Source organism: Hippopotamus amphibius, chromosome 8, assembly GCF_030028045.1.
Source record: "Hippopotamus amphibius kiboko isolate mHipAmp2 chromosome 8, mHipAmp2.hap2, whole genome shotgun sequence".
Lineage (NCBI taxonomy): Eukaryota > Metazoa > Chordata > Mammalia > Artiodactyla > Hippopotamidae > Hippopotamus > Hippopotamus amphibius.
In genome coordinates this window covers 26,956,643-26,983,215 of record NC_080193.1, presented here as the reverse complement: position 1 = coordinate 26,983,215, position 26,573 = coordinate 26,956,643, and the positions used below count along the sequence as shown (strand labels likewise).

Genomic DNA, 26,573 nt, shown 5'->3' with positions numbered 1-26,573 from the left:
CTCTGATCAGCAGAAAGTAAATAACAAGGGACGACTGAGTACATTCCAAAATGATTATTAAACACCAAGTAATATAAAAAGACAGAAAAGCTCAGTGACTCCAGCTGCCTTGATGGGCCCCAGCAGGTGGGCACCCCAGCCTTTGTTTGGGACAGAAGCTGTCAAGGGGACTATCTCAGCCTCAACAGGATACAGGGAGAGCTGACCAAAGAGCCTTGCCATTAAAATCTCAGAATTGCAAAGAATTAACTCAGGATATGAGTGTTTCGAAATGCGCATCACACAGATCTCTATTTTCTGAGAAGGTTCACAGCAGTACAAATGAACTGGGAAGGAGTCACTCCCTCGCCCTGCACCTTCTTCCTGCAGGTCCTCTTCTGGGCACACTGCTGGTACCAGTTTCTTACCTGTCCCTCCATTTCTGAACCGTCTCACACCAAACCTACTTTTGGGTATCCCGCCCTCACCCACCAAGTGCCCCAGGCAGAGCCTCCCATTCCCTCTCCTGCAGCCCTAATGCTTATTCCATTAGTCCTCCCTGAAGGACAAGGAGGGATCTCAGTCTTCTGCTACTAATAAAGGTCTTTCTTACAATGAGCATTTCTGTAGCTCAATCTTTACACATACACTTGTAGATCAAAGTACAAGTTCTGGGTCAAAGGCATGTGCGTTTAGGTTCTGGTCTACACTGTCCACTTGCCCTCCAGTCTGGTGTATACAATTCCACACTCCCACCAGCAACACACTGTCGACCTTTTCTTTCTTTGCTTACGTGACATCTGAAAAATGGCATGTCACTGTAGGGTCATCCGTATCTCTTTTATTTAATCTCTATGATTACTAAGAAATTCAAACAAGTATACATGAAATAACATTTTCCATGGGATTTCCCTGGCGGTCCAGTGGTTGAGAATCTGCCTTCCAATGCAGATTCGATCTCTGGTTGGGGAACTAAGATCTTACCTGCCGCAGGGCACCTGAGCCTGTGCACTGCAACTACTGAATCTGCATGCCATAACTAGAGAGCCTGTGTCCACAACTACTGAGCCCACGGGCTCCAGAGCCTGCGCACTGCAACAAAAGATCCCTTGTGCTGCAACTAAGACCTGACGCAGCCAAAAATAAATACATAAATATTAAAACACACATTTTCCACAACCCAGAAACCTCGATTTTATCCTAAGACTTATAATTTCAAAGTGTTCTTGTGTGCCTGCAAATGGATATCTTTCTACCATAACAAAAAGTCTCGGATTCTTCATATATTTGCTGCAGCCTGTTTTAAATGAAACGTTGGATTTTATTTTCCATGGAGGTTAGGTTCTAAAGTCAGCAGATACAATGCCATTTGAGTGAGCAGCAAGGGTAAACCTTAAAAAAAAAAATTGTATGGTCATTTTTTACCTTTGTGAATTATTCATACTGCAGTTCATTTTTCTACTCGGCTATAAGTTTTTTTTCCTATTTGACTGTAAAAGCTGTTTGTATGTTAATTTTTTCTGCTTTCTCAACAGTTTTATTTTTTCCATTAATTGAATATAACATCTGTTGGCTTAAAATAAATGATTCTTTATCCGTTAAAGTACATTACTTTCCTGATAACTCTCACATCTCGCACTTATACCTGGAAGTGATTTTGCTGTTGGATAAAAGGCGAGGCTCTAATGGGATCTGTTTTCCGAATAGCTTTTTCCTGACACCATGCTCCTCATAAGCTAGCCCTTCCTCATTTGAACCTATCTCCGGGGGAGCTCATTCACCCTTTCCCTCTGAAGAGTCTCCTGGGCTTTGTGCTGGGGAGGCCCCTGGAGGCACGAACACACCAGGCCAGGACACTGCTCTTTAGAAGGCTGCTTCTACCAGCAGCTTCTCACTTAAACTTTTTCCGGTTAGACATACTGTAATTATATATTTAATTAAAATTTATGCAAACAGATGAAATCTGAGAAAAGAGAATTACTGATTCTGTGAAAATGAAACTGAATCCTTTGGAAAGATTGGATAAAACTCCAGTTGCTTAAAAAATAAAAACAAAAACCTGTTATGGAACCCAAGGAGGGAGGAAGAACTGTGAAAGCCTTGAAGTGAAACACTGTAAGCCTGGCGTTCTGCCCTTGGGGCGCCTGGTGTGCACCTCACTTCAGAGCACCCAGGCTGGCCGTGGTGAGCACGCCCGTCAGAGGCAAGGCCGTGGCCCACGTCAGAAGTGGGACTCCGCGTATGCTCAGGCATGCACGTACGGAGCATTTTTAGGCCTGTTTGAATCATACATTTCATTTAAATCACCAATTATTTAGGCCTCCCAAAGACTTCTATTGTAACATTTTATTATCCGATGGGCCACGTCGCCTTTATTGTGCCTCTTTTTCAAACTTTTCATATTTTTGCCTGCTTTTTTAAGATAACCACAAATAAAAACAAACATTTTTGAGAACTTGAGTACAGGTGTCTGTGTTTATTTCTTCTAGGCATTTTTCTGATCTAGATCCAAATTCTAGCCCATGGCTCTTCTTGGGAATATCCAGGCCACCTCTCCCACCCTATGACTCCTGGATGCTAGATGGGCTGTTGTCACGGCAACCCGAGGGGCCGATCCTGGAGGGAGGGCTCTCACAGAACATTTTCCTCACTAGGCATGGCCCCCCACCTCTCTTCATAGGCAAGCTTCACAAAGGGGCTTTTCTACAGGTCTCCTTTTGTACACCACCCGTTCACTTTTCCCACCCCTATAGAACATGGCTTTTGTCCACCCCACTTTAACGAAACTGTTCTCACTTCCTGGAATGATGTGTTTAAATCTGTGTGAAATCTGGACACTCTACAGCCCCTTCCCCAGCCTCTGCGCAGAGCTGAGCACGGTCTCCACAGAGAAGCTCTGTGACCTCCCTCTGTCCTGCTGCCCAGGAACCCTCCTGCACTCACAGCAGAGGCTAGGCATGGGCACCAATGAGTAGCATCTGGCTTGCCATGTTTTGCTGGGCTGCCTTTTATTTTTACAAAATATGAATTCACTGCCGACATTTTCAAGTTGAGATGCTCCACCCGGAACTTGGTCCCTGCCCTCTGGCACGGCTGAAACCCATGTCCAATCAGCCACACATTCTGTCAGCAGGGACTCCTTCCCCTCTGCTGGCCGGGGCAGATGTGAGGCTGGCCCTCAATGCAGTGCGTGTGTCCAGCACCCGGCATGACCCCCAAACGCCCTGTCCTACTGTGTCCGTCACTCTTGCATGTGGTGTGTGAAGAGGGAGATGACCGTCAAAACAATTATTTTATTGAGGGGAAGAGGTGGTTACTAATTGGTGCCCCCATTGCTGTAGCACCTCCAGCTGGGGTCATGGGTCAGGGAGGGAACCAAGACACCCCGCCTATGGACTGGCCCGCAGGTTCTGCACAGAGCAAGGGTGGGATTCCCCCCGGGGGCAGAGGCTGCCACGGGTCACCCTGGCCTCTGGGGCCCCTCGCGAGTGTCAGGAGGGGCTGAAGTCATGGGGCTCCGGGCACCCTGGGACCTGTTCACCCCCTCATCCTCCATCCTGCCATTACTCACGCCAGGCCGCGGGTAACAAACACACCGTGGGACCTCGCGGTAAAACCCCGAGTTGCGGAGTGGCCTCTCTGGGCTGCTCCCCTGCCCAGTCCCGCAGGGTGTGTAGACACTGCCGACCTCAGTCAGCTGCACGCACACTGGTAACAAGCAGCACGAGTAACCTGCGACAGCCCCTCAACCCTGAACTTCTATTCCCTTCCGATGCAAGAGGTTTAATAACTCTAGAAATCTAGTGGAGGCACAGGGACACTGCAGTGAACTTGTGCAAATTCGCAGACAGGTCTGAAAAGGGAAAGCAAGGAAAAAGGAAGCCACAGACGACCCACTCAGAGAGTTTATACCTTGGACTGAGGTAAGATGGGGGCAGAGGCTCCCGGTCATGCCCGACCCCCCATTCACTTGATTCACCCGAGGGGGCTGTCTGGTTGGGCTGTCTGCAGAGAGCCCCGCCGGGAAGCATGAGCAGTGATTCACAAAGTGCCACAGGGACTGCCGCCTACTGTGACCGCCCATCATGCCCCAGTTCGGAGGAAACCAGTAGGTAAGATGAGATGGTACCCGATCTGCTCTTTGATTTGAACGTTTAAAGAAATTTGATTTAACCTGATTTATGCATTAAAGAAATTATCTGATTCTCTAAGAGGTTTTTTTTAGAACACAGGCATTAAGCTCACTCAAGTAACTGATTTTTGAAGTCTAAAAATATTAATTTAACACATCAAAATTACACATTACTGCATGCCAGGGCGAGACAGGAATTGCAAAAGGACATAGTTATCATTTTTAACAAAAGTCTTGAAGTAACAAGCAGCTTACATTTTAAAAGCGAATGAACCCCAGGCTGACCCTCCCATCTCTGACAGTGACAAGCTCTGTAGACAGGCTCACCGCACCAGGCGTTCCTGTGAAGCAGGCGGAACAGATGAGTTCCTGTGGCCCTGCTAAAGGTTCTTCTTTAACTCAATATTTAACCTCTGAAGAAAATAATTTTAACAAGACCTGATAATGAGACAAAGGTTAAATACATGCAAATGATTTCTGAATAGAACTTCAGGATTTGCCTTCTATTAACAATCTTTAAGTAATTAAAAAGAGAAAAGAGTAGCAATCAGCGAGAAAAAGCAGGAACGGTAACCAATCCTGAGGTGCAAATTAGAGGCTATTTTGAGCCCTGTGTCTGTTTCAGGAAAGCAACCATGGCAGACAGTACTACAAGACGTGTCCACCAAGGTCCGTTTGCCCCGTTCTTCTTCACAGAACTCTGACTTTGTTTAGGGCAGTGACATGTCCAACTGAAAGCCCATTTCCTGGCCTGTGCTGCAGGATGGGAAGACATGTGACACTACTTTCTGCTCCTGCCCTTCCTCCTCACCCTTCCTGGAATGCAGGGCTGATGCTGGGGACAGGGCAGCCACCTTGCCAACGTGAAGTAACAGGCAAAACGAGGCCACGTGCTAAGGATGCTTAACAGGGAGGCTCCTCCTGGCACCTTGACCAGACCTGCACACCTGCCTCCACACCTCTGACACCCTGCCCGGAGGCGCACAGCGAGGTACTCACAGTCAGCAGTGTACTCCACCTGGGAGGGCTGCACGGCCGCGCCATCTGCCGTGGGTGGGGTGGGGGCGGGACTGTCGGCCTGGGCTTTACGGACCAGCGCCGCAAGGGGGTGATCCGGGTCCACCACCTTCAAAGGCTGCAGAGAGAGAGGATGCAAGGTCACACCATTTCCTGCATTCTGAGTCACGGAGAACCCTCCTGTGGCAAGAAGGCTCACCTCAACTTTACAACAGTCTATGCTTCAGAAAAACGTCAGCACAGACATGCATGCAGCACACATGCGTGCACCGCACCCGCACATGTGGGAGCACACAAGGAAGCCTGACTAATGGTAGCTGAGAGCTCTAGCTGGTTGTGAGTTCCAGAGGAAGTGAATAAACGAACTGCTTCCGTCTCCCTGATGACACGAAGGAAAGGAAGGAGAATGACCAGGACTAGACTGCTGCTGAGAAAAGGGTGACCCTCCAAATTCACTCGAAACCTCAAACTGTCCATCCTTAAAGCAACTTCTGATTGTTAATCACCAACAGCTTTTCAAGTCCAATCAATCAGCAACACTGCGTGATTGTGGAGATGACAAGCTTACATCTGATGGACCTGTTTTTTCATATCACAAATGACAAAATGAGGGGTATAGACCAACTCCTTATAAGAATGAGAACATTTTTTAATAAATTTATGTTTTTAGGTAATACATTATGTTACCCATGACAGTAACAGATGATTTCAAGCAGCACATACTCTGGACACCTATAAAATCTAATCCTGTTATAATAAAATCCTCATGAAAAAACAATTTTACAAGTCTTAACCAATGTTTTACTTATTCTAAATATCCCAAACAGTAAAACTATAATAAAATGAAAATAACTTGCTTCTGATTTTATAAAATGGGATATATAAGAAATAAAGGGGGACTTCCCTGGTGGCGCCATGGTTAAGAATCCACCTGCCAATGCAGGGAACACGGGTTCGATCCCTGGTCCCGGAAGATCCCACACGCTGTGGAGCAACTAATCCCATGTGCCACAGCTACTGAACCCGAGCCACAACTACCGAAACCTGCATGCCTAGAGCCCCTGCTCTGCAACAGGAGAAGCCACTGCAATGAGAAGTCCATGCACCACAACAAAGAGTAGCCCCTGCTCACTGCAAGTAGAGAAAGCCTGCACACAGCAACAAAGACCCAATGCAGCCAATAAATAAGTTAATTAATTTTAAAAAAAGGAATAAAGGGAGCAAATCCTTTGCCACCAAGCCAAACAAAAAGGAAAAATATACATCAATGATAATAAAATAAAATACAGCTACTATACAAAGAAATGCCTGCTTAGCAATTTTCCAGAGTTAAATGAGCAGCTTTGTTATGGCATAAGGCTAAGGCTCAGTAATGAGACCAGAACCTTCATCAGCTCCTCCAGGCGGTTGCACTTCTTGGAAGCGAAGAGGGACGGATGTAGGTAACTCCCATCCTCTTCGTCATCGTCATCTTCATTGTCAGAGCTGACCCCCGACTCTGAAGGCAAAACACATTTCAAGACGTCAAGGTACAAATAAATTATGTAAGAACTTAGCCACAGACAAAGGCAGAACTATATGCAGCCATTTCTTGGTTATCTGTGCAAAAAACAGCTTTGGAAAATACTCCCTATCTTGCTGACACCCAAGTCATTCAGCAGAAAGCCAGGCAGCAAGAAAGGAGCATGACCTCTGGCATTTACTAGTCCAGAGCCACTGAATTTTTAAATTTTTTGGAAAAAAAGGCAGAAATCTTACTGATTTATGAAGGTAAAATAACAGCAACAAATATTAAAAACTACAGCAAATGAACAAACATTGCAAAGATGAGGTCTGTAGCAAGATGTACACAACTGATTTTGAAAATCATGTTTAAGCTGAAAGAAAAATTCCATGGCAGATACGCACTGCTGTCTTGGAATGTTATGCAAAATACTTAATTGGTCTGTGTAGTAATAATTGCAAATTTAGACACTTATAAAAACAACAGCTTAAGGCAGATGTGAGTAAAAAAGGAGAGTAAGATTAACCACTTCATCCTTGTGACCTGTGTAATTTAACCTCAGGCCCTAACACAGAGTGCACGCCGGAACAATCCAGGAAGCACAGGCTTGCTGCTTTCTCTGTGACATGTTCAACAGTTCAACAGCCGATGGGAGATGGTTATGCTCTGATGGCATCAATTTTAATTCTCTGTCACCCATCTATAAAAATATCAATTAAGAATCTAATACGTGCTCAGACCTAACAAGAAGAGCTTCACACCACACTACAGCGCACCAGAAGGTCTAATCCTCGTGCCGTAGTGGCAGGTTTCACAAACGGTCTGAAGTTCTACAGTGAAGATCTCAACCCCTCCCAGCCCAACACAGGACAGAAACAGTTTCACGTACTCTTTTTCTCTTCACTTTTGTTTTCTGCCAGTACCGTGTACCGTCCTTCTTTCATAGCTTTCTGGATGAACTTGTAGTAGGGGTTGAGGTAGTGATCAAAGCGTAGAAAGTCGAATTGAGAGTTTCGGGCCTGTTTGGCCTTCAGCATTATTTCAAACTGTGCACCCTGTTTGCACACGAAGTTGGCCGTGCGCTCAATGATGGCATGCATTTTGGCTGTTGGTGGCTACGAGAGAACACATGCATTCATGTTACCATTTTGTCCTCTTTTCCAGTGACCATGTGACTTAAAAACATAGAAACAACCCTGGTTTTACTGCCGACTGTAAGAAATAAGAGACACTGCAATGGGAAGAGCCCCGTTTGAACAGACTGGCACTGGCCCCCGGTAGTATTTTGTGGGGAGAAAACTCACCTGCTGAGGCAGGCCCTTCTAGCTTTGTACTGGCTGACAGGAGGCAAGCTTTCTTTACAGCAATCAACGTGTCTCTGTACACTGGCGGCCCTTAACCAGGGTTCCGTGATAGGGTTCAGGGGACTATGAACCCTCTGGGGAGCTGTACACAAATTCTGCACATACACATGCATTTTCCAGGGAAAGGGGTACGTGTTTCAACAAGTTTCTCAAGGATCTAAGAATCACTTCTCTTTCCTTTTCCTTGGATGGGACTAGTGTTTAAAGCTTGGAAAACACCCCTTCTGTATACCCAAAGACAGCCGCATGCTCATGCAGTCTTTCCTTCTGCACCTGAGCTCTCCTCACCATGTTCCTCCCCCGTTTCCTGTAAGACTGCCTCGTGGCTCCTGTTCATCGACACTCCCTCTTAAAGCACAGAGCTTCAGACCGAGGCCCGTCTAGGTGTGGTCTGGCGAGCGAGAACATTTACTGGGCGAGTCATCTTGCTGCCTTAGAGTGAGTTTACTGCTAGGAATCAGACCCCACCTCTTTCCTGCACATGCTGCTAAGTGACCACATCACGAGCTGAGCAATTCCTACCTACACAGTGAGCCCCCTGGACCAGAAGCGGGAAGCCACACATCTGAAATACTTTCAATATCAAAGAAGAGATTTACACTAGAAAATTACATGCAAATAAAGTGGGAAATTACTCTCATTAACAATGGGTAGTTAAGAATTCAAGATGCTTACTGTAATTTCAGTGTTGAATCCTTCACAAAATACGAACGCCTTAATTCTCAAATGTAATTCCTGAACTAATGATGTCCTTCACACTTAAACTGGATAAATGTCTACGATTAAAGTTATTTACTGACTTCCAAATAAACTAGAGTCCATGTTAAGGACCCACTGTGCACCAAAGCATACGTCCTGATGCACGTTTTCAGTGGCTTTGGCTCAAGAGGAAAATTAATTTTTGTTTGTTTAAAATATTTAATTTGGCTGCACTGGGTCTTAGTCACAGCACATGAGATCTTAGTTGCCTGACCAGGGATCTAATCCAGGGCCCTGAATGGGGAGTGCACGGTCTTAACTGCTGGACCACCAGGGAAGTCCCTAATTTCTGAATTAGTGTGTTCCATATAGATGACAAATATTAACAATCACTTCAGAATAATGATCCTTAAAGGAAAATACAACCCCTCCCACCCCCAAGTAGAGATGCTCTCTGTTAACCAAACCAACCTGCTGGTCTCAAATTTCTTAAAAGCAGGCCCCCTTATGATACAGCACTGTGGCTACAGAGCAACGTGCAGGTGATCTCACAAAGTGAGATGGTTACAGAAAAACAAAGCACCTTATCATGAGCGTCCTTCGAGACCTGCACCTGAAGTAAGTGGATATACAATAAACAGTGGGTTTGGAGAAAGTCATTCTTTGCTCTCTTTGTCATGTAAGTTTTAGAAAAACCCTTCTCTATTTAAGAACATGATTATTTCTACCGTAAGATGGGATTTTATGGATACAGCCAACATATAAATACATGTGTTACAAGACTGATCCTGGGGAAAATGCTTTTCTAATTAAGTCTTTTAAAAAAGCGACTGAGCCCAAGAAGGGGGGCTAACACCTCCCGCAACTCCAAAATTAACGTGGCTCTAAAAACTCCAGAGTAGGCATCGGGAAATGGGACAGTAGGATGTGAGGTCAGAAAACCTGCACCAGCGTAAGGTTTCCGAAGAGCTTGGAAAATGCTGGAGCTCAGATCCCTGGAGCAGGGTGGGGGATGGGGGGCCAGACTGGGCAGCAGGTGAGGTGAATAAGTGAGGAACCCTGGGAGCAGCTGGGCTGGCCCTCTCTCCTCCTCTATGATCAGAGCCCCAAATAAACATCAGGTTGAGTCATGAATTCAATATTTAAAAAAATAACTATAGAAGTAACAGCAGGAAATATAGGAAAACAGTTAAGAACTATCAGGGGTGGAAAGGTTTTCCAAAACAAGATTCAAAATCCTGAAGCCAGAAAGGAATATGGTGACATATATGACTTCACAAATACATTTAAATTCTGCATGGCAAGAGGGACAAAGAGTTAAAAGACAAAATGTCAGGAGGACAAAAATGCATGCCACATACTGGACCAGGGGTTAGCACTCATTATGCCTGAACAGTCCTCACAAACCCTGGAGAAAAGGCAAGAACTCCACAGGAACACAGGGGTCCATAACCTGTTTCTTTTTTCCTCCCCACTCCCATCCCATGGCAACACAGCACCTGAACTTATGGCGAGAATAACACTCTAATCAGAACAACATTCAAGAAGTGGAACTGTGGTGGCTCCGGGCTCTGAGTGGCTCCGGGCTGGAAGTGCAGGCTGACCCTCACAGGCTGCCTGTGGCCCTGTCACAGAGGTACTGGTGCCAGGAGGACGGAGGGTCTGAGCGAGCCCAGTGCCTGGGACACAGCTCGTGCTCAGTGAGTGCTCACTACCTGTCGTTATTCACCTACTGGATGGAAACACCGTGCACGACGGGAATTGCACACTGAATCCTTCCCCCTCCTCCTGTCCATAAAATATGTTAAACAAGCACACTTCCCTCATACATACACTCGTGTGGGTGTGCCGAGCAGCAGCACTTCCGGTTGCCGTGGCTGACCCGAGGGACATGCGAGGTGGTACAGAACAGGCCAGCCCACGAGATCGTGTGCGCCTGTGGACAGTGTTTGTGGAAACCTCGTTTGGGCTCAGAACTCGGGTGTGCGGCATCTTGGGTGGGGAAAGACGGGGCTGAGACACACCCTCCACCTGCCCCGCAGTGCAAAACAAGACAACACAACACAACCAGAAACTGGCCTGGGCATGTGTAAAACTCGGGAGGTGACAAAGACAGGGCTTTAGGTCCCTGGGAAGGGGACGGGTAACAGAAAACACAATGTCGGGACAAGTGATGCTGGGCTACGTATTCTGAGGAAAAATAGGCTCTTACTTCCCAAGAAACACACAAATGCACACACGGACCCACAACGAAAATCTAAAATAAAGTTGTGAGGCCACCTGAGGGGCTGGAGTCTAGAGGCCCAGTGGGACCTGGAATAGGTGGCTGGCCTCGAGCAGGCTCCAGCACACGGCTCCAGGGCGCCGTGATCTCTAACTGCTCCTGAGCCTTCACACGAAATCCCCCAGACCCTGCGGCCATTAGGTTCTAATCCAAAAACCCCAAGAACCCCCTAAAGCACATGCTCTCTTTACCAACCGCCGCTGCCCAGCTCCCCCAGCCCGCCATGGCCCGCAGCCAGAGCAGCCCCTGCCACCGAGGCAGCAAGGGTCCACCTAAACACGTGGTGGCAGTTTCAGCGATTAGTCACCAAGATGGAACGCACAATGCAGACACCTGTCTTCTAGACGGTTTCTCCACTAACATGGACATGACAGCTTGTAATTTATACAACGAGTCACTGCCCCAATTCACAGTAATTATGAAGAATGAAATACTGACACCACCATAAAAGAGAGGCGAGCTGTCCACAGCGACCTAGTCAGCACCCACACACGGTTTCCACACAATCAGAGCAATTTCCTACACGAGGGACCCTTCTATAGTAACTTCGGAAGAGTGCAAATCACTATCCACAGGGAGCAAATATTTTCAGTTCTGATGGACCGTTCAACAGCTTAGCGATGCTTACTTTGGAATCATACAGCCATTAAATATTTTAATACGAATTAAGGCAATAAAATCTATTATACCTCTACATTTATATTTGCATAAAAGCTTATAAATGATTTTTTGTATCAAAAATTAATAAAATTCTATATAGTTAACCTTAAATAAAAGCTTTTAGCATTACATATGGGCAAGAGAGCAACCATTTTTAATGGGTCTCTCATGTAGAATAGCATATTCCAGAATAAGTAGAAATACAATACATGATAATACATAAAAATATTTGAATACAAGTCTCAGGGTATCAAATCTTCAGATAACATTTTCAGTTTTAACTGTAGCAAAATGATCAATGGTAGGAACGGGAATCGAACATAAGTAGTAATTCCACTTGGCAAAATCCAAAGAAATTTTTACCCATATTTGCATGAAAAGAGGAAGGGAAGGAGAGTTAAGTGGAGGAAGGAATGGGGTGGAGGCAGGAATGAAATTGGGACGCCTCCACTGTCACAAAGAAACGCTGGGCAAGAACCATCACATTCTCACTGCACTAAATGAGGGAGGCGTCACGCGCTAGTGTGGAGGATGCAGGAGGCGCCTTCTGTGAGGAGTTTCCAGCACCCACTGTTTATCCAGTGATGCTGCAGCAGGACACAAAGAAGGATCTGGAATACCCGTGTCCATGGTGTTTGCAATCCAGTTAGGAGGATGGCAAAGAAAGAACTTTACACTGAGCACAAATATGCCTTTTCCAAGCACGTACATGCAACACCAATATTTTAAACATCCCTAATAAACCCCATAAAGCATGGTGACTTATGATGGCACAACAGCTAAGACCATGGGTTAGAGTTCTGCCTGCCACGCGGGACCCTACTTCTTCACTTTTCTGCATCTGTGAAAGGGAGACAGTAACAGGAAGCCACCTTACAGGGTCATTAGCACTAAATGAGATAACACTTAGAAAACCAATGAGGCCTGTTACAATGTAACCTAAATGGATGTTTCTGAAATAGCTAGATGAGATCATTGTGAACTAGAGACCCAGCTGCAGAGCATTCAGCAAAGAGGATGCCACCCAGGTGTTCCTCCTGAGTGCAGGGACCGCCTGGCGATGCCGCAGGGCCCTAGTCACGATGAAGAGGAAAACCAGGTGGAAGAGTGCCAAGAGAATGTTCAGATAAAGATACACATCTTCACTGCCCACAAAAACCACACTAGAAAAAGACAGGACACAGCAACTTTACTGAAAGCCACGCTGTCTTAAGCAAGAAGGTTTTTGCATCTAAACGTGGCTAACAGTCTTCTCACCAGTAATTCTGACTGGGTTTTTCCACCATGGTAAAATCTGGGGATTCAACGACACGGTTTCTGAGAGTGAGCCAGCTTCTCAGGCCCCTGATGCTCTGGTCTAGTGATCCTGCTATAATTTCTCCCTTTTTCTTTAGGGGAAAAGAGGTGGCATATGATTTTTCTCCATTAACTCACAAATAATTTTAAAGCATTACACACCCAAACTAGAAAGCAGCTGTGATTGTGGTGAGGCGCTAGTACTTCCTGATAGGTAGAAACAATGGTTAACAGCAGTGTGAAGGAGAAAGACACCTACCAGCTCCACATCAGGTGGCACATTCAATCCTAAAGGGGCAATGAAAGGCTCCTCGTTTTCCTCCAAATTTTCAGCCTCATTTTTTTCTGTATAAAATGAAAACATAAAACTTCAGAACCATGACCTGCAAAGGCACCCCCAACAGTAAGCAACAATGGGTGGGGTTGGCGGGGGATGGGGGGAGAGCAGCTCGGGCATCAGCTGGCCCTTCATGGTCCTGTCCTACGTCATCACTTCCAGAGACACTTCCATCCTCTGTTCATTCCACCATGTTCGGGCAGAGTTACTTTACCAAATCCCAGAAGGGCTGGGGAGGTGCGGCAGGAGGGCCGTGCTTCCTTCCTGTACAGAAAAGGTGGCAGCAGGGATTCCCCTGCGTGGTGAGGGTGCAGCGAGATGACGCATGTCAGTGTTTCCACCCCAAGGCTCCAAGCTGAGCAGGCGTTCAGCTCTCCTCCCTCCCAGTCTCTCTGGTCTGTGAAGGCTGCCCTCCAAGCTATCTCTGGGGGCTCCCCAGAGAGTCAGGCACAGCACAGGGTGCTCACTTGAACCGTCAAAACTCTGCACGTAACTGCCAAGATTTCTCCAGCCAAGCTAACCATCTCCCGTCTCACCAATAATCAGATGTATCTCCACTTCCATTTCTTCTTTAATGGTTCATTTAACAAACAGTTATCTACTGTATGTTAGACAAGGCACTACGCATTATAACTTTCGGAATTCTAAGGTATATACAACTCAATCACTCAGATGATCAATTTAAAAGGACACACTGAAATGTTTCTGCAACATCGCAGAAAACTTATAAGGCTAACATTTTTATGGATTTCAACATCTTATGTTTTTCTTTCAAAAAAGATGATGAAATAAACATTAAATAAATCTTCATTAAAATAAATGTTTCCATTTTACATAATGTAGTCTCTTGAAGAGATGAACCATTTCAAAGGTCTCCTATCAAACCTAATTCTCTGTGAAGCCAAGAGGGAATTTTAAACAGGCTTCACAGCACACAAAGCCCTGGGGACTGTAGTCTGATGTGAAACAGGCTGATTACGAGTTCCTACTAAGTGAGTATTTACTACTATTCCACAAGCTCATGCACCCTTGCTCTCTCCCAAGAACTAAGACTTACTAGGACCTGGAACCTCCCAGTAATCAGCAATCCCCCGCCCTGCCCCCAGTTCAGCTCCAGTGATCAAACACCACAGTGGAACTGGTAGACATTAGAAACATGGGTTTGCAACGTGCCAAGTAGTAACAGCTTAAAATTCCCAAATTCCTTTGGGAATGAGGCCAAAGGTGTGTGTATTAAAGTACAACTTGTACTGTATCTCCCTAAAATGACAAAGTGATGTAAACTTTGTTCAAATAGCCTTTCCTCAGTGCTAAGTTGTTCTCAAAAAAAAAAGGCATTCGAATCAAAAGAGCTATTTGGAACAGGTGGGTTACACAGATTTGCTCTACTCCTACACATACCCTTCTTTAGAGAAAATTGGTTTATTAGCAGCACAAAATAAAAACCAACCACTACAATACTAACTCAGATTCAGATAAATTTAAGTAACTTTTTCTTGTTTAAAAAAAATGGGTATGTAATGATGAAAAACTGTTAAAATCTAAAGGATGGAACTGGGCTGAAACCAGTAAGCTGCCAAAAGGGGAGAGAAGTTACAGGGAAATAAAGGTGCCATCAAATGCTTCTGGTTAACATCACAAGATTTTAAAGTATTAAAGATGCCAGGATGATGTAGTCATCCCTCGGTATCCACAGGGGATACCAAGATCTGTGGATGCTCAAGGCCCATAGCTGGCCCTCTGTATCTGTGGTTCCACATCTGTGGATTCAACCAACAGTGCAGTACTGTTATTATTGGAAAAAAAAAAAAATCTGAGAATAAGCAGACCTGCACAGTTCATACCTGTGTTGTTCAAGGGTCAGCTGTATATAGTAATTTTGGAAATCAAGGAATATTTAGATGTGTTGGTGACTCAGAAAAACAAAAATTAAATTTTTAAATTTTAAGATAACGCAGCAGTAAAATTTTGTTGTTAGTGGTATTGGGTACCAAAGTGAATTCTATTTAAACAGTCTGTGTATGTATAGGTACACGTACACGTATGTATGTGTGTGCACGTGTACCTGTTATTTATATATGTGGCATTTTATTTATATTAGCGTAAATTAAACATAAAAGGTCAAGCTGTAAGTTCTACATGGGCCCAACTTCCACTAAAAAAATTAATCAGCATACAAAGCAAAGTTCTGAGGATGTGATTATAGAAAGAAACAATGTCTTAAATATAGAGAACTTTAAGTCAAAGAGAAAGCATACTAAAACTTGGAAGAGAGACTAAGTCACATTGAAGTTCTTAAAATCCAATAACCATAACCAAGTTTAACATCTGTTAGCCCAGTAATTACATTGAGACAAGTGCCCATCACCTAGAACAGGGGCTGGCAGCCTCCTTCTATAAAATGGCAGAGAGTAAATATTTTTGGCTCTTTGGGCCACGCAGTCTCTGTCTCAAGTACTCAACTCTGCCACTGAAGTGCAAAAGCCGCACAGACAAAACATGAACAAATGGGCACGGCTATTCCAATGAAACTTCACAGAAACGTGCCAGCTGAGTCTCTGGTCATAATTTGCTGATTTCTCATTTAAAATGTTAAGGAATTATTATTATAGACTTTTTCCAAAGACAGTCTATTGACCTTGCACTTTGGGCTCTACAAATCACAATTCTTCACTTGTGAAATGGTGACAGTATGTATTCTGACCAAACACTAAATATTTAAAGCAGACGTAACATATGTGGTTCAGACACGACAATAAAATAGGAACTATCCAGAATCCTAAAATGGGTGACTCGTATTGGATAAAGGAATGAATGTACACTTCCTAAACCTGCACCCTAACTTCTGAGCTATGGTCAGATCCAAAAGTCAACGCAAAAAGGTGTTTAATACCTTAACTAGGCTTTAACTCAGTACGGTTAAAATTACATCTGGAAAAACTCTTGACAAGCTCGCAGAACAGCGCTCGCAACAGAGATTCTCATGCCCATAAAGTAATGAGCAGAAGGAAAGGAAGGGCCACGAGGTGAGTGTCTGCACAAGCTTGGCCCCTCACCCCCACTGCTCCACCAGGACCATACTCCATGGTGAGAGGCCCCCGAGAACCCCAGTGCAGCTGCATGGGGCAGGGTGCACAGCACTTTAACAGTAAACTGCTACAGTGACTTCACACCTGTCAGGAGGTTTGTTGCTGGAAGGGAAAACAATTAAGTTCCACATCACAGGTTCAGTTAGCTCGAAAATTAAATCCCTCTATGATGTGATTCCAGTTCATTATTCTCAACATTTGAATAGGTGTCTGAAGTTCTCCATCTCTTTAAACAGAACATCCTGAGCAGAATGGTCCATCCTTAACGTTTTGGGTGTTACCATCACAGATAACTCCTGACGGAGCGTCTGCAGGGCTGTAATAAAGGTGCACTCAGGGCTTGTCTAAGTGACTGTGGGTATTTGTTCCTGAACTGCATCGGTCTGGATTTTTTAGTAGCACTATTTTTTTTTTTTAATATTCAGAGTTAATCCAGAAAAGCATAAATTTAAAATCTTTAATTCTGTGTAAATATTATTTTAAAAGACTGTGGTAAATCTAAGTCCTAGGACCTATCGAGCCTAACCAGGATATCCTATGCTGTTGTCCGTTTGGTAATAACTGACTCCACAGGTGTCCTTCTACTGGACACCTGCCATTATTTCAGTCTCAGAGAGGATATGAGGAAGCAGGTTAGCAGGAGGGTGGCTAATGCCTGTCCTTCCAATACCCTGAGAATGAGTCACTGGACTTCAACACACACGCTGTCCATCTAGAAACACAGAATCCAGAGTAACTTCCTGTTCCCTGAATCCAGGAGAAATAAAGGCAACCAGACCCTAGGCAGATAACTAAAGTCTGAATCCACTCTCCATCTCCATTAACAATTCATTTTCTAGTTCTTAGCTTTGCTTTACCCTAACACTCTGCCCCATAGTGAAGCTGTACTTATTTAGCGCCTGTATCGTGTTCTGAAGACTCCAGGCAGCCCCCTCACCTCTCTGTTTGGAAGGCTCCTCTTCCTCTGTTGGTTCGGACGGGTCATAGTAATCACTGCCGTATGTGAATCCCACTGCGTTATAGCTCCCGTCCTCTGCCAGCGCTTCACTCAACCGCTTGTATTCTTCCTCTTGAATAAAAATGAGAATTATGTTAACAAAAACAGAAACTTACTGAGAAAAATTTTACTTCTAAAGTTGTAGCTATCAGTAAAGCATACAGCACACTTTTTCCAACCTCTTTTTGAGGCAAAAATGTTTTTAAAAATTCACACTTCACATCTATCAATATGTACTTTTGCCAGTACATGTTTACCACAGACAGCAGAATATACATCTTTTGTGGAAAATTTCTTCCTGCTGAGAAACTTGGGGATTAAGAACTGTATTAAAGATTGTTAAGGCAAAGACAAGAACATCAATTTTAATTTATACGATACTGTTAAAGAAGAACAGTTAAAGAGTTTGGTTTTTGTTTTTTCAAATCCCAGTCTGCCCTCAAAAGCTGGGAAAATTCTTTGTGGCTCTATATATAAACTATCCTGAGGTCCTCTCAGAACGCAAAGACTCCTGTTTTTCCAATCCACTGGGTACTGTCAAGATAATATCAGAAAGAGTGAGTATAAAAAAATGAATGGGAGTAAATTTTTAAATACTTAAAAAATTTTAAAAAGTTTGTTGCTTAAGTAAGTTTTTCTTGAGCAGTACCTTGCCTTGCCTCCTCCTCAAGCAAGTCCGTATGCAAGGCTAAATACCTCTCTTCATCACACAGGGCCTCTATTCGTGCCTCCTCTTCAGAGAGCTGGTAATCTCTGTTCCAAGTGGAATACTCAGCATCATACTCAGAAAGGTCATGCAGGTGACCGCGCCCATCATATCTGTAATGTGAACACGCTGATCAATGGAAAGAAATTAACGTCTGGGTTGGTTTGTGTGTGATGTTCTATATACATACTTACCGATTAAAATAAAGAAATAAAAATATTAAAAACAAACATAAACTCTTCTCAGATTTATATTTAATTTGGCTAGTCATATCTCACCTACTTTTAAACTCAAGTTATCTTAACAAAGTCTAAACTCCTTTCTACAATATGATAAAACTTATAATTAAAGGTAAATAATCCTTTAATAGATTAAATGGTATCCACTTCAGTGGCAGTTCTTACCGTTTATGGTTTGGTTAACCATTCAATGCCATTTGAAAAAAAAAATTTTTTTTTTTTTCTGAAAAGTCAAATATCATAGTTTACATTCACACAAACCGAATACATAAATACCTATCCGTAAGAACCAAACGGTCGAAATTTCCTCGCTTCTTTCTGCTAGTCCCGAACTCTCAGGAGAGATCTTCACCAAAGAAACTTGCGTCCATTGGAGGTAAAATCTTGGCTAGGCTCGCCCCCTAGCCACTTGGCTGAGGAAAGAAGTGCTGGGTTATGTGATAGAGAGACACACATACATAGGAACAGTGACATATACGTGCAGTTTAAGGAGGTTCACTAGAAACAAAGCAAAACTATGAGAAGATGCAGCATAAATATTTTCTCCTACTTTACGCCCCCAGAATATAACATACATGAAGACACATCCATGAGTACTTGCATGGACTAATAGGTACTTTAGCCAAATTAAGAGTAAGAAGAGCACTTTCTGCTATGCTTTTAACACAAAAGATTCAATGTGCAACTCTCAAATAATGAGTGAATTAGTAAATTTCACTTAAAACACTCAGATTTAGGGTTGCAAAAACAAATGTAGAGAGACAAAAGTCTGCTTAATTTTTTAATGCTGACTTTTGTAATGAGGACCAGAAAATACTACAGGAAAAAAGACATTTACAAGAAAAAAAGCCAAAAATTTCAGGGTAGCCAAGGTATTGCATTTTATTAAATTTCAAAATTATGTTTACTATGCTGTAAACCTCCTTAACTTACAAATGTAGATCATTATTTAAAAATATTACACATGTACATGTGTAGCGTTTGCTCCCCACTGGTTTTGGAAGTCCTAACTCACATCATACACAGAATGATATGAAAACTGTATAAAAAGCTCAGACTTCCTCGCTTAACAAACTTTAATAATAAATACCACAAGTAACACTTTGGAAAAGGAAGCTGCCTGACAGCTCAGGCAGCATCATTCAATAGAAACCATGGTTTAAAGGTACAGCATGCTTGGGCAGAGCGCGGGCGCCCCCAGGTCCAGACCTGAGCCAGCGGCCCTCCCTCCACGAGTCCTTCTTGTCTAGATCTAACTCCGAATGGAAACGTCGGGGATGGAAAAAGGCGTTTGGTCATTAATGTGTCCATTCTGGCCAGCTCAGAGGTCATCCCTATAATCATGTTCCAGAGCTCTGTAGAATCCGGTTTTAATTGTCTCAAACGATGGGCTTCCTTCACTCGGAGAGACTATTCCACAGTTTAATGGTTGGTCACGGTTACTTTTCAGTCCGGGCCCCAGAAGCAGAGTTGCCAAATTGGCAAAAACCAAACCAACAAAAAAAATCCCAAGGAGGGAAAGGAAAGAGGGACTGAAAACATGGGAGAGAAGGGGAGCAAACAACCTACATCATGTAAGGTCATCCTTTTCACATCAAACATCTTTAGAAATCTCGATCGTAGGACCTTTCTGCCCAAAGTGGCTGAACACCCTCGGGGTGACTACCTAAAGCACGTTTGATTTGAAAAGAACACATCTGTATCCCAGTCCACCCTTCAGTTTTAAGAGACAGTGAAACCAGCCCTAAGAACGCTCCCTCTGAGAGCAAGGCCAGTGTCTGCATGAAGTCAACTGCCCTCCAATTGATTGGCAACTTCACCCTCAGCCTGAATCTGTCAAACTCATCGCATTAACACAGGATGGGGAGGAGTGGGGAGGGGGGGAGTCAAATGTCAAGCCTGCAAAATACCGGCGCCCCACTGAGAGCGCTGGGGGTATGAGAGGTTCAAGGCCAACTCATGGGGTCCAAGAGCTTTCTAATTGCGGCATCAGCTTGCGGCATTTCGGGTCGCCCTCCCACCCCACCGAGCTGTGGGAACGCGGAGGGCCCCAGAGCGCCGGTCAGGAGAGGCCCAGGGCCCGGGCAGCTTCCACTGCCCGGAATGGCAACTGCAACCCCGCGACAAGAGTGAGGGGTCGTGAGGGGCTGCGGGAGCAGAGACGATCCCTCCGGCGACAGACGCGACACGCAGCTCCAACCAAGGCCTTAGGGCAGGTTTCACCGTCCCCTCCCCCCCAAAACTAGGGGGATGTGGGGACGGGAGCGGGTGACCCCCGGATCCCCGATGGCTCCAGAAAACCCCTTTTCAGTCCTGGCCATCAAGTCAACATCAGACGAAATCAAGCGGGCGAGGGAAGGGGAGGAGCGGCGGGTGGGGGGAGGAACCGACCTGTCGATGAGGATCTTGTGGTCCCCCATCCAGGGGATGAGGTGCTGTCCCTGTTCCTGGGCCAGGGCCCGCTCGTCGTCTCGGAACAGCTTGCAGGCATAGCCGAAGACCAGCAACTCCACTCGGTTCCCCCCACCGCCGGCACCGCCGGGCCCGGCCTCCTCCTTCGCGCCGCTTTTCCTCTCGGTTTTGGCGCGGCCTGCGCTCGCGCCGTACATGACAGCGTCCCCGGCGTCCAGGCTGGTTCTCTTCTGCGCCGCGCCGATGTGCCCGATGCCTCCGCCTGGCCTACCCCCTTAGTCAAAAGCGCCGCATCCTGGCCCCAACCTCGACACCGCCGCCATAGCGGGCAACAAAATGGAGGAAGCGCAACTTCCGGCGAAGGGCGGCCCTACTTCCGGCGAGAAGATTCGGCAGATTCGTTATCCCCCGGGGCCGTTTGAGCAGCTAGAAAATATTTGGCTTTAGCCTTTCGCATTCGGAGGCACCGCCACGTTAGGAGCAGCCGTTATCATAAGAGAACGCATTTTTGGTGTTGATTTTCTCCAGCGGCCGTCCAGAAAAGTGGCGAAAGTGCGGCTTCGGATCGCGCGCTGCCTGCACCCGGGCCCCTCCCGGCGCTGGGCGGAAAGAGGGTGGGTGATGCGTGGGCAGAGTGCGCAACTCGGTGGGGCGGATGTTCCTCGCCTGCTCGAGGTTTCCTGTCTTCTGTCGCTGGGGCCCGGGCCGTGCGCTATGGGGCCCGGGGCTGTTAGGTCGGATGCTCTGGGGCCGGGGGCTTGGGGGCCGTGGGGTCGGGTGCTCTGAGGCCGTGGGGCCGTGGGTCGTTGCGTCGGGGGCTTCGGGGCTGGGATTCTGGGGCGGGTCGCCTGGCTTTCCTGAAGCTCTGGTTTATTTTCCGTGCTGGGAGTCACTACTCTCGTACCTCGGAAGGTTTCCTTAGCGGGTGTCAAAGAGCTTAATAAACTGCTAAGTCCCTCGCGGCGAAGGACTTTGGGGTCCTGGGGCCCGTGTGGGAGAAAAGTGGTTCAGAGCGGTGATGGAGACCCCGTTTGTGGAGACCTGTCACTTGGATGCGGGGTGACTTTGCTTTGGTTTCTTATTCTGTTTATTTAGTTTATTGGTACAACCCCGTTTTAAAACTGTCACTATCTAGTGAAGGTCAACACGTTTACGAATACCCAGCAGTTCCACTTGTGCGTGGATACCACGTGATACCCCAAGAGCTGCAGGAGACCTGGACACGAGTGTTATAGCATCGTTATTGAATGGCCCTAAACTGCAGACAGCCCAAGTGTCCATCAACAACAGAATGCTTCAATAACTTGTAGTGTATTATAGTTGTATACACGATGGAATATACAATGAAACCGAATGAGCTGCAGCTACAAGCAAGAGCCTGGATGAATCGGAACTAATTTTGAGCAAAGGAAGCAAAACAGAAAAGTACAAAAAGTACTTTTGTGATTCCAATCCTAAAATTCAGACAGGCAAAAGGAAGCTTTAGTGTTGCGATGGTAAAAGATTAAAGAAAAGTAAAGCAGGGTTAAAAGAGATGATTACACGAGAGGGTGGGGGAAGCAGAGGGTTATGATAAGCAAAGGGTGATGGACTGCTGCAAACATTCTATTTGTTGAGTGGGGGTGTTAGTTACAAGGGTGTTCATAATTCTGTCGAGTGCATTTTTCTTTTTTAATGTTTTTTAAAAAGAAAAAAGGGCATCTCGGGTGTCATCTGTTACTGCTTTCTGATATTTTTATTTCAACCACACACACATGTAGTCCTAAGATGTATTTCTTATGGATCACAGTAAAAAAGTTTGTTTATATTATCTGGAAGATTCCTTCCTATTCTGTAATTTTAAAATGGCTGATAGCTTACTTAGCGTTCTTCCCACACAGGACTGCGTGCTTTTTAACACAACTGGAGTTCTTAAAGTATGGGTGGGTTTGGGGCGGTAGTGACGGGTAGGATGGCCAGCCCTGTCCATTGCTGTGGACGTTGGCTCGGTCCAGCCAAACTAGAACTTTTTGATCTCCAGTTACTTCAGCTGTCCAGTGGGGCTAAGAACCTAGCCAGGTCCCCGTGAATGCTAACTGGCCATGTGAATGGTAACTAGTCACAGCTGAGTTGGGTGAGGCCACAGAGGAAATGACTCTCCTAAGATCACCCCACACTGGTAGGCAGAAGATTTGAAGAGGTGATCCGTTTTTGGAGGTAGTCATAGAAAATAGGTCTATGTGGTCTAGATTTCTAGGTCCATCTTGCAATTGTCCTTTCAACCAAATGTATTTTATTTTATTTTATTTTATTTTTTTTTTGGCACACGGGCTTAGTTGCTCCGCGGCATGTGGGATCTTCCTGGAGCTAGGATCGAACCCGTGACCTCTGCATCGGCAGGCGGATTCCTAACCACTGCGCCACCTAGGAAGCCCCAACCAAATGTATTTTAGATTTTATACATTTGCAAGAATTTCTATAAATAATACAGTAAATCAGGAAAATAAATCCTATGTTGGGCCATGGGTCCCAGCCTGGGTTCAGGTTTATGAAAAAGCATATCATCCCATCTCACCTGAGCACTTACAGTGTATCAGGCACTGGAGTGCCCCTCACAGGACTGTGAATCCTGGGTGATGGGAAACGTATTTGTATCCCCAGGTGGGCAAATATTAATGACAATGACTGGTCTATCATTTGGAAATTTTGTTCAGTGGCCAATAACATGGCGGCCTATAGGTGAGATACCTTGTCTCCTTGCATAAAGGTTCTTTGCTATCAAAGAAGGGAAGAATGGATGTTGGGTGGGCAAAATAGCAATATCTGTTACATTTTATGTTATTCTTACTCTTAGTACATAATCAAAAGGCAGGGGGAAGACATTTAAACACATAAGTACTGTAAAGGGGCATACAATCTATGTATCTGAAAATGCTTAATTTAAAAATAATAGCTTATATTATCGAGCACTTTATCAATCAGGATTCAGTTAGGAAAATAAAGGTGGTTCCACAGAGGGAAGTTAATACCCTGAAATGGTCATAAAGGCCTAGGAAGAGCTGCAAACAGTAGGTGGGGCAACCCTGAGATCAACAAGAGCCAGCGCCCCCACCATCCCAGAGGCTGGCTGAGCAGGGGGGAGGTGGCCCCATCAGAGCTGGGGTGGGCTACCTGCTGGGGTTGTGAAGGAATTGTGTGCAGAGACCTGGAATCAGGAAGAAGATATAGATAAGAGGAGATGCCTTTCAAAACAAGCAGGGAAGTACACGGGCTTCTCCCCTTCCAGCACTCAGACTGTCAGCATTTGCTGGACGGAGGTGAAGCCAGTGGGCAAGGGAGGCTGGAGGCTCAGCCGGGAGGCCAAGGCCCTTGTGACACTGGGCAGAAGGACTGTAGTGGGGACATGAGGGCAGATAGATGCCCTCCTGAGCACGTGTATTACCCATTTGGTCCTTATGAGGCCTGGCTAAAAGCAAGATGACAGTCCTCAAATGCAGTTGATTATGCCAAGCCCCACATCACCAAGCTAAGACCTAATTTAAGTATGGTTTTGGCTCTCCCAGAAACGGGATCTTAAACCAGTGAATCAGGAATCACCAGGTCAGCACCGGTTAGGTCACCCTGCCACCTCCTACAGGAAAGTAACCTTGCAATAACCAGCCCATTTTTGGTCTAGTATGACTTCCTTGTTCCTGTTCCCTCCAGTTGGTAAAAGTCTTTCATTTTGTACAGGTTCTTTCTGTCTGTTAGATGGGATGCTGCCTGGTTCATGAATCATTGACTAAAGCCAATGAGACCTTTAAGATTTGCTCAGTTGAATTTTCTTCTTTGATGGCCTCTTCATGAAGGTGCTCTGTGATCTCAGTCTTACCTGGAGATATTCGTTAGCTTGTCCAAGGTCACAGATCCCTGGCTGCGTGCCCCCCAGGGCCTGTGCTCCTGCCCACCAAGGCAGCCGTCCTGTGGGAACCGAGTGTGCTGTGCTCAGCGCTGGAAGTGAGAGCTGATGATCCCCGTCTTTGAGAGGCTCAGGATCAAGTTGGGGAGGCAGACACCTAAAAATAAATCTGTTCTGTTGGAATATTTTGTAGTAGGTATTTCTTAGGGGGATGCTTTCTCATACTGCACACCGTGAACACAGCCTTTCCCAGCCCACCTCTGCTGTTCTCGACATAAGAGCACCTTGGCTGCAGTGTGACCCAGGCCTGTCTCCTTCAACTCGGTATTTTAACAACCTAGTTTGAAGATGGGGAAAAAATAGTGTTGTGCCAAATACAGTAGTGTGTGCGTCGGTTGGTGAAGGGAATTTTGTTTTTATTGTAAAGACAAAAAGGTATCATATGTTTAACCCTTCACAAGTGAATCTTTACCTTCCTCCCCATCCCTCTGCCATTTTGTTATTTCCAGAAGCTTTTGAACCTCAGGAAGAGAAGCACACTCTCAGCAAAAGGATAATAAAAACAAAGACCTGGACTCCAAACAAACAAACATCTCTTATTTTTCTTTTTTCTCTCCCCACCAATACTATTTTTAAGGGTCAGAAACAACCACAAAAATAAAATCACAAAATAAGCAGCACAATCGCTAATTTCCCCATTTTTTCCCTCTTCTAGTTCATATCTAATATATTTCTTAATCTAGGCTTTCTCCTAAATTTCTTTGAAATCTGATTTTCAGAGCAAAAGCTAGTTACAGTGAAGCACTTTTGGAAACAGCTTCATATTTCTTTCCTACTCAGGCCAGTGCTCGGCTCAGATGTGTAACGGGAGAGCTCTATTCCTGGCAACATTCTGGACGGACAGATCTCTGGGCTTTGCTGTGTGACTCGATCACGTCACACCTAAGGCTGTGGTCGCCGTTGTTTATCAACTGCACAGATTCACCATATAAAAATATGAGACTATGCATTTTACCCTCGACCAAATTGTCCCCTGTCACCATTCCACCCTCCGATGTTGTATTCTGGTTTACCTATCGAATACTATTCATGGACTATTTCATCTGACTTGAGCCATTGTGATAAATTTGGGGTCAGAGCTTGAGGTGCTCTGAGGGAGTTAGCAACAAGGCAAGTTGTTACATGTGTACAATCCATTGGCAGTTGACCCCGGGCTGTCTTGCGGCCCCCCCACCTCCACCCCCACTTCGTCTTTCTGTGTGGACGTGTCCGGGTGACAGTACTCACGTGTTCACTGTGGACGTGGCCTTGTATGGCCAGAGGGGCTTTGCAGATGGGATTAAGTTCAGGATCTGGATTTGGGAGATTATCCCAGATCATCCACGTGGGCTCAATGTGATCACAAGGGTCCTTGTAAGAGGAAGGTGGGAGTCAGGGGAGCCAGCCTTGAACACGGAAGCAGTTTGGAGACATGCAGGCGCCTCTAGAAGCCAAAAGAGGCAAGAAGCAGATTCTCCCCTGGAGCCTCCAGGTGGAACCAGCCTCACCAACACCTTGAATTTAGCCCCTTTCAAGACTCCTGACCTCCAGAGGTGTGAGAAAATAAATGTGTTGTTTCAAGCCACTGAATTTGTGGTGTTTTGTTACAGCAGCAGTAGGAAAGTAATATATATATGGTAACTCTGTATTTAACTTTTGGGGAACTGTTTTCCAAATGGCTGCATCATTTTCCATTCCCACCAGCACTTGGTATGGTCCATCCTTTTGATTTTAGCCATTCTAGGAGGTGTGTACCTCATTGTGGCTTTAGTTTACTTTTCCCAATTGATGAATAATGTTGTGTCTTTTCATGTGTTTATTAGCCATTCAGATATATTCTTTGGTGAAGTCTCTTAAAATCTTTGCCCATTTGAAAATCATGGTCTTTTCCATATATCATGATACACTGATTTGTCTCCTCCTTCTTTTCATCTTCTTTTAA

At 45.3% G+C, this 26,573-nt stretch overlaps 1 protein-coding gene across 4 annotated transcripts in view; it reads right to left on the bottom strand.

The window, feature by feature from the left end:
* The window catches only part of SFSWAP (splicing factor SWAP), a 77,909-nt gene extending 56,870 nt beyond the window's left edge, over window positions 1-21,039 (bottom strand). For 3 of the 4 annotated variants that reach the window (XM_057744716.1, XM_057744713.1, XM_057744714.1), the window contains exons 1-7: window positions 20,695-21,039; window positions 18,008-18,177; window positions 17,299-17,430; window positions 13,195-13,280; window positions 7,522-7,747; window positions 6,514-6,626; window positions 5,111-5,246 (exon numbers count right to left, since the gene is read on the bottom strand). In XM_057744716.1, coding sequence (XP_057600699.1) covers window positions 5,111-5,246; window positions 6,514-6,626; window positions 7,522-7,747; window positions 13,195-13,280; window positions 17,299-17,430; window positions 18,008-18,177; window positions 20,695-20,912 — 1,081 coding nt within the window. In that variant the 5' untranslated portion in view covers window positions 20,913-21,039. Of the gene's footprint in view, window positions 1-5,110; window positions 5,247-6,513; window positions 6,627-7,521; window positions 7,748-13,194; window positions 13,281-17,298; window positions 17,431-18,007; window positions 18,178-20,694 lie in introns of those variants that run through there. The other variant, XM_057744715.1, reaches the window with a different exon arrangement.
* Between the last annotated feature and the right edge of the window lie 5,534 nt (window positions 21,040-26,573).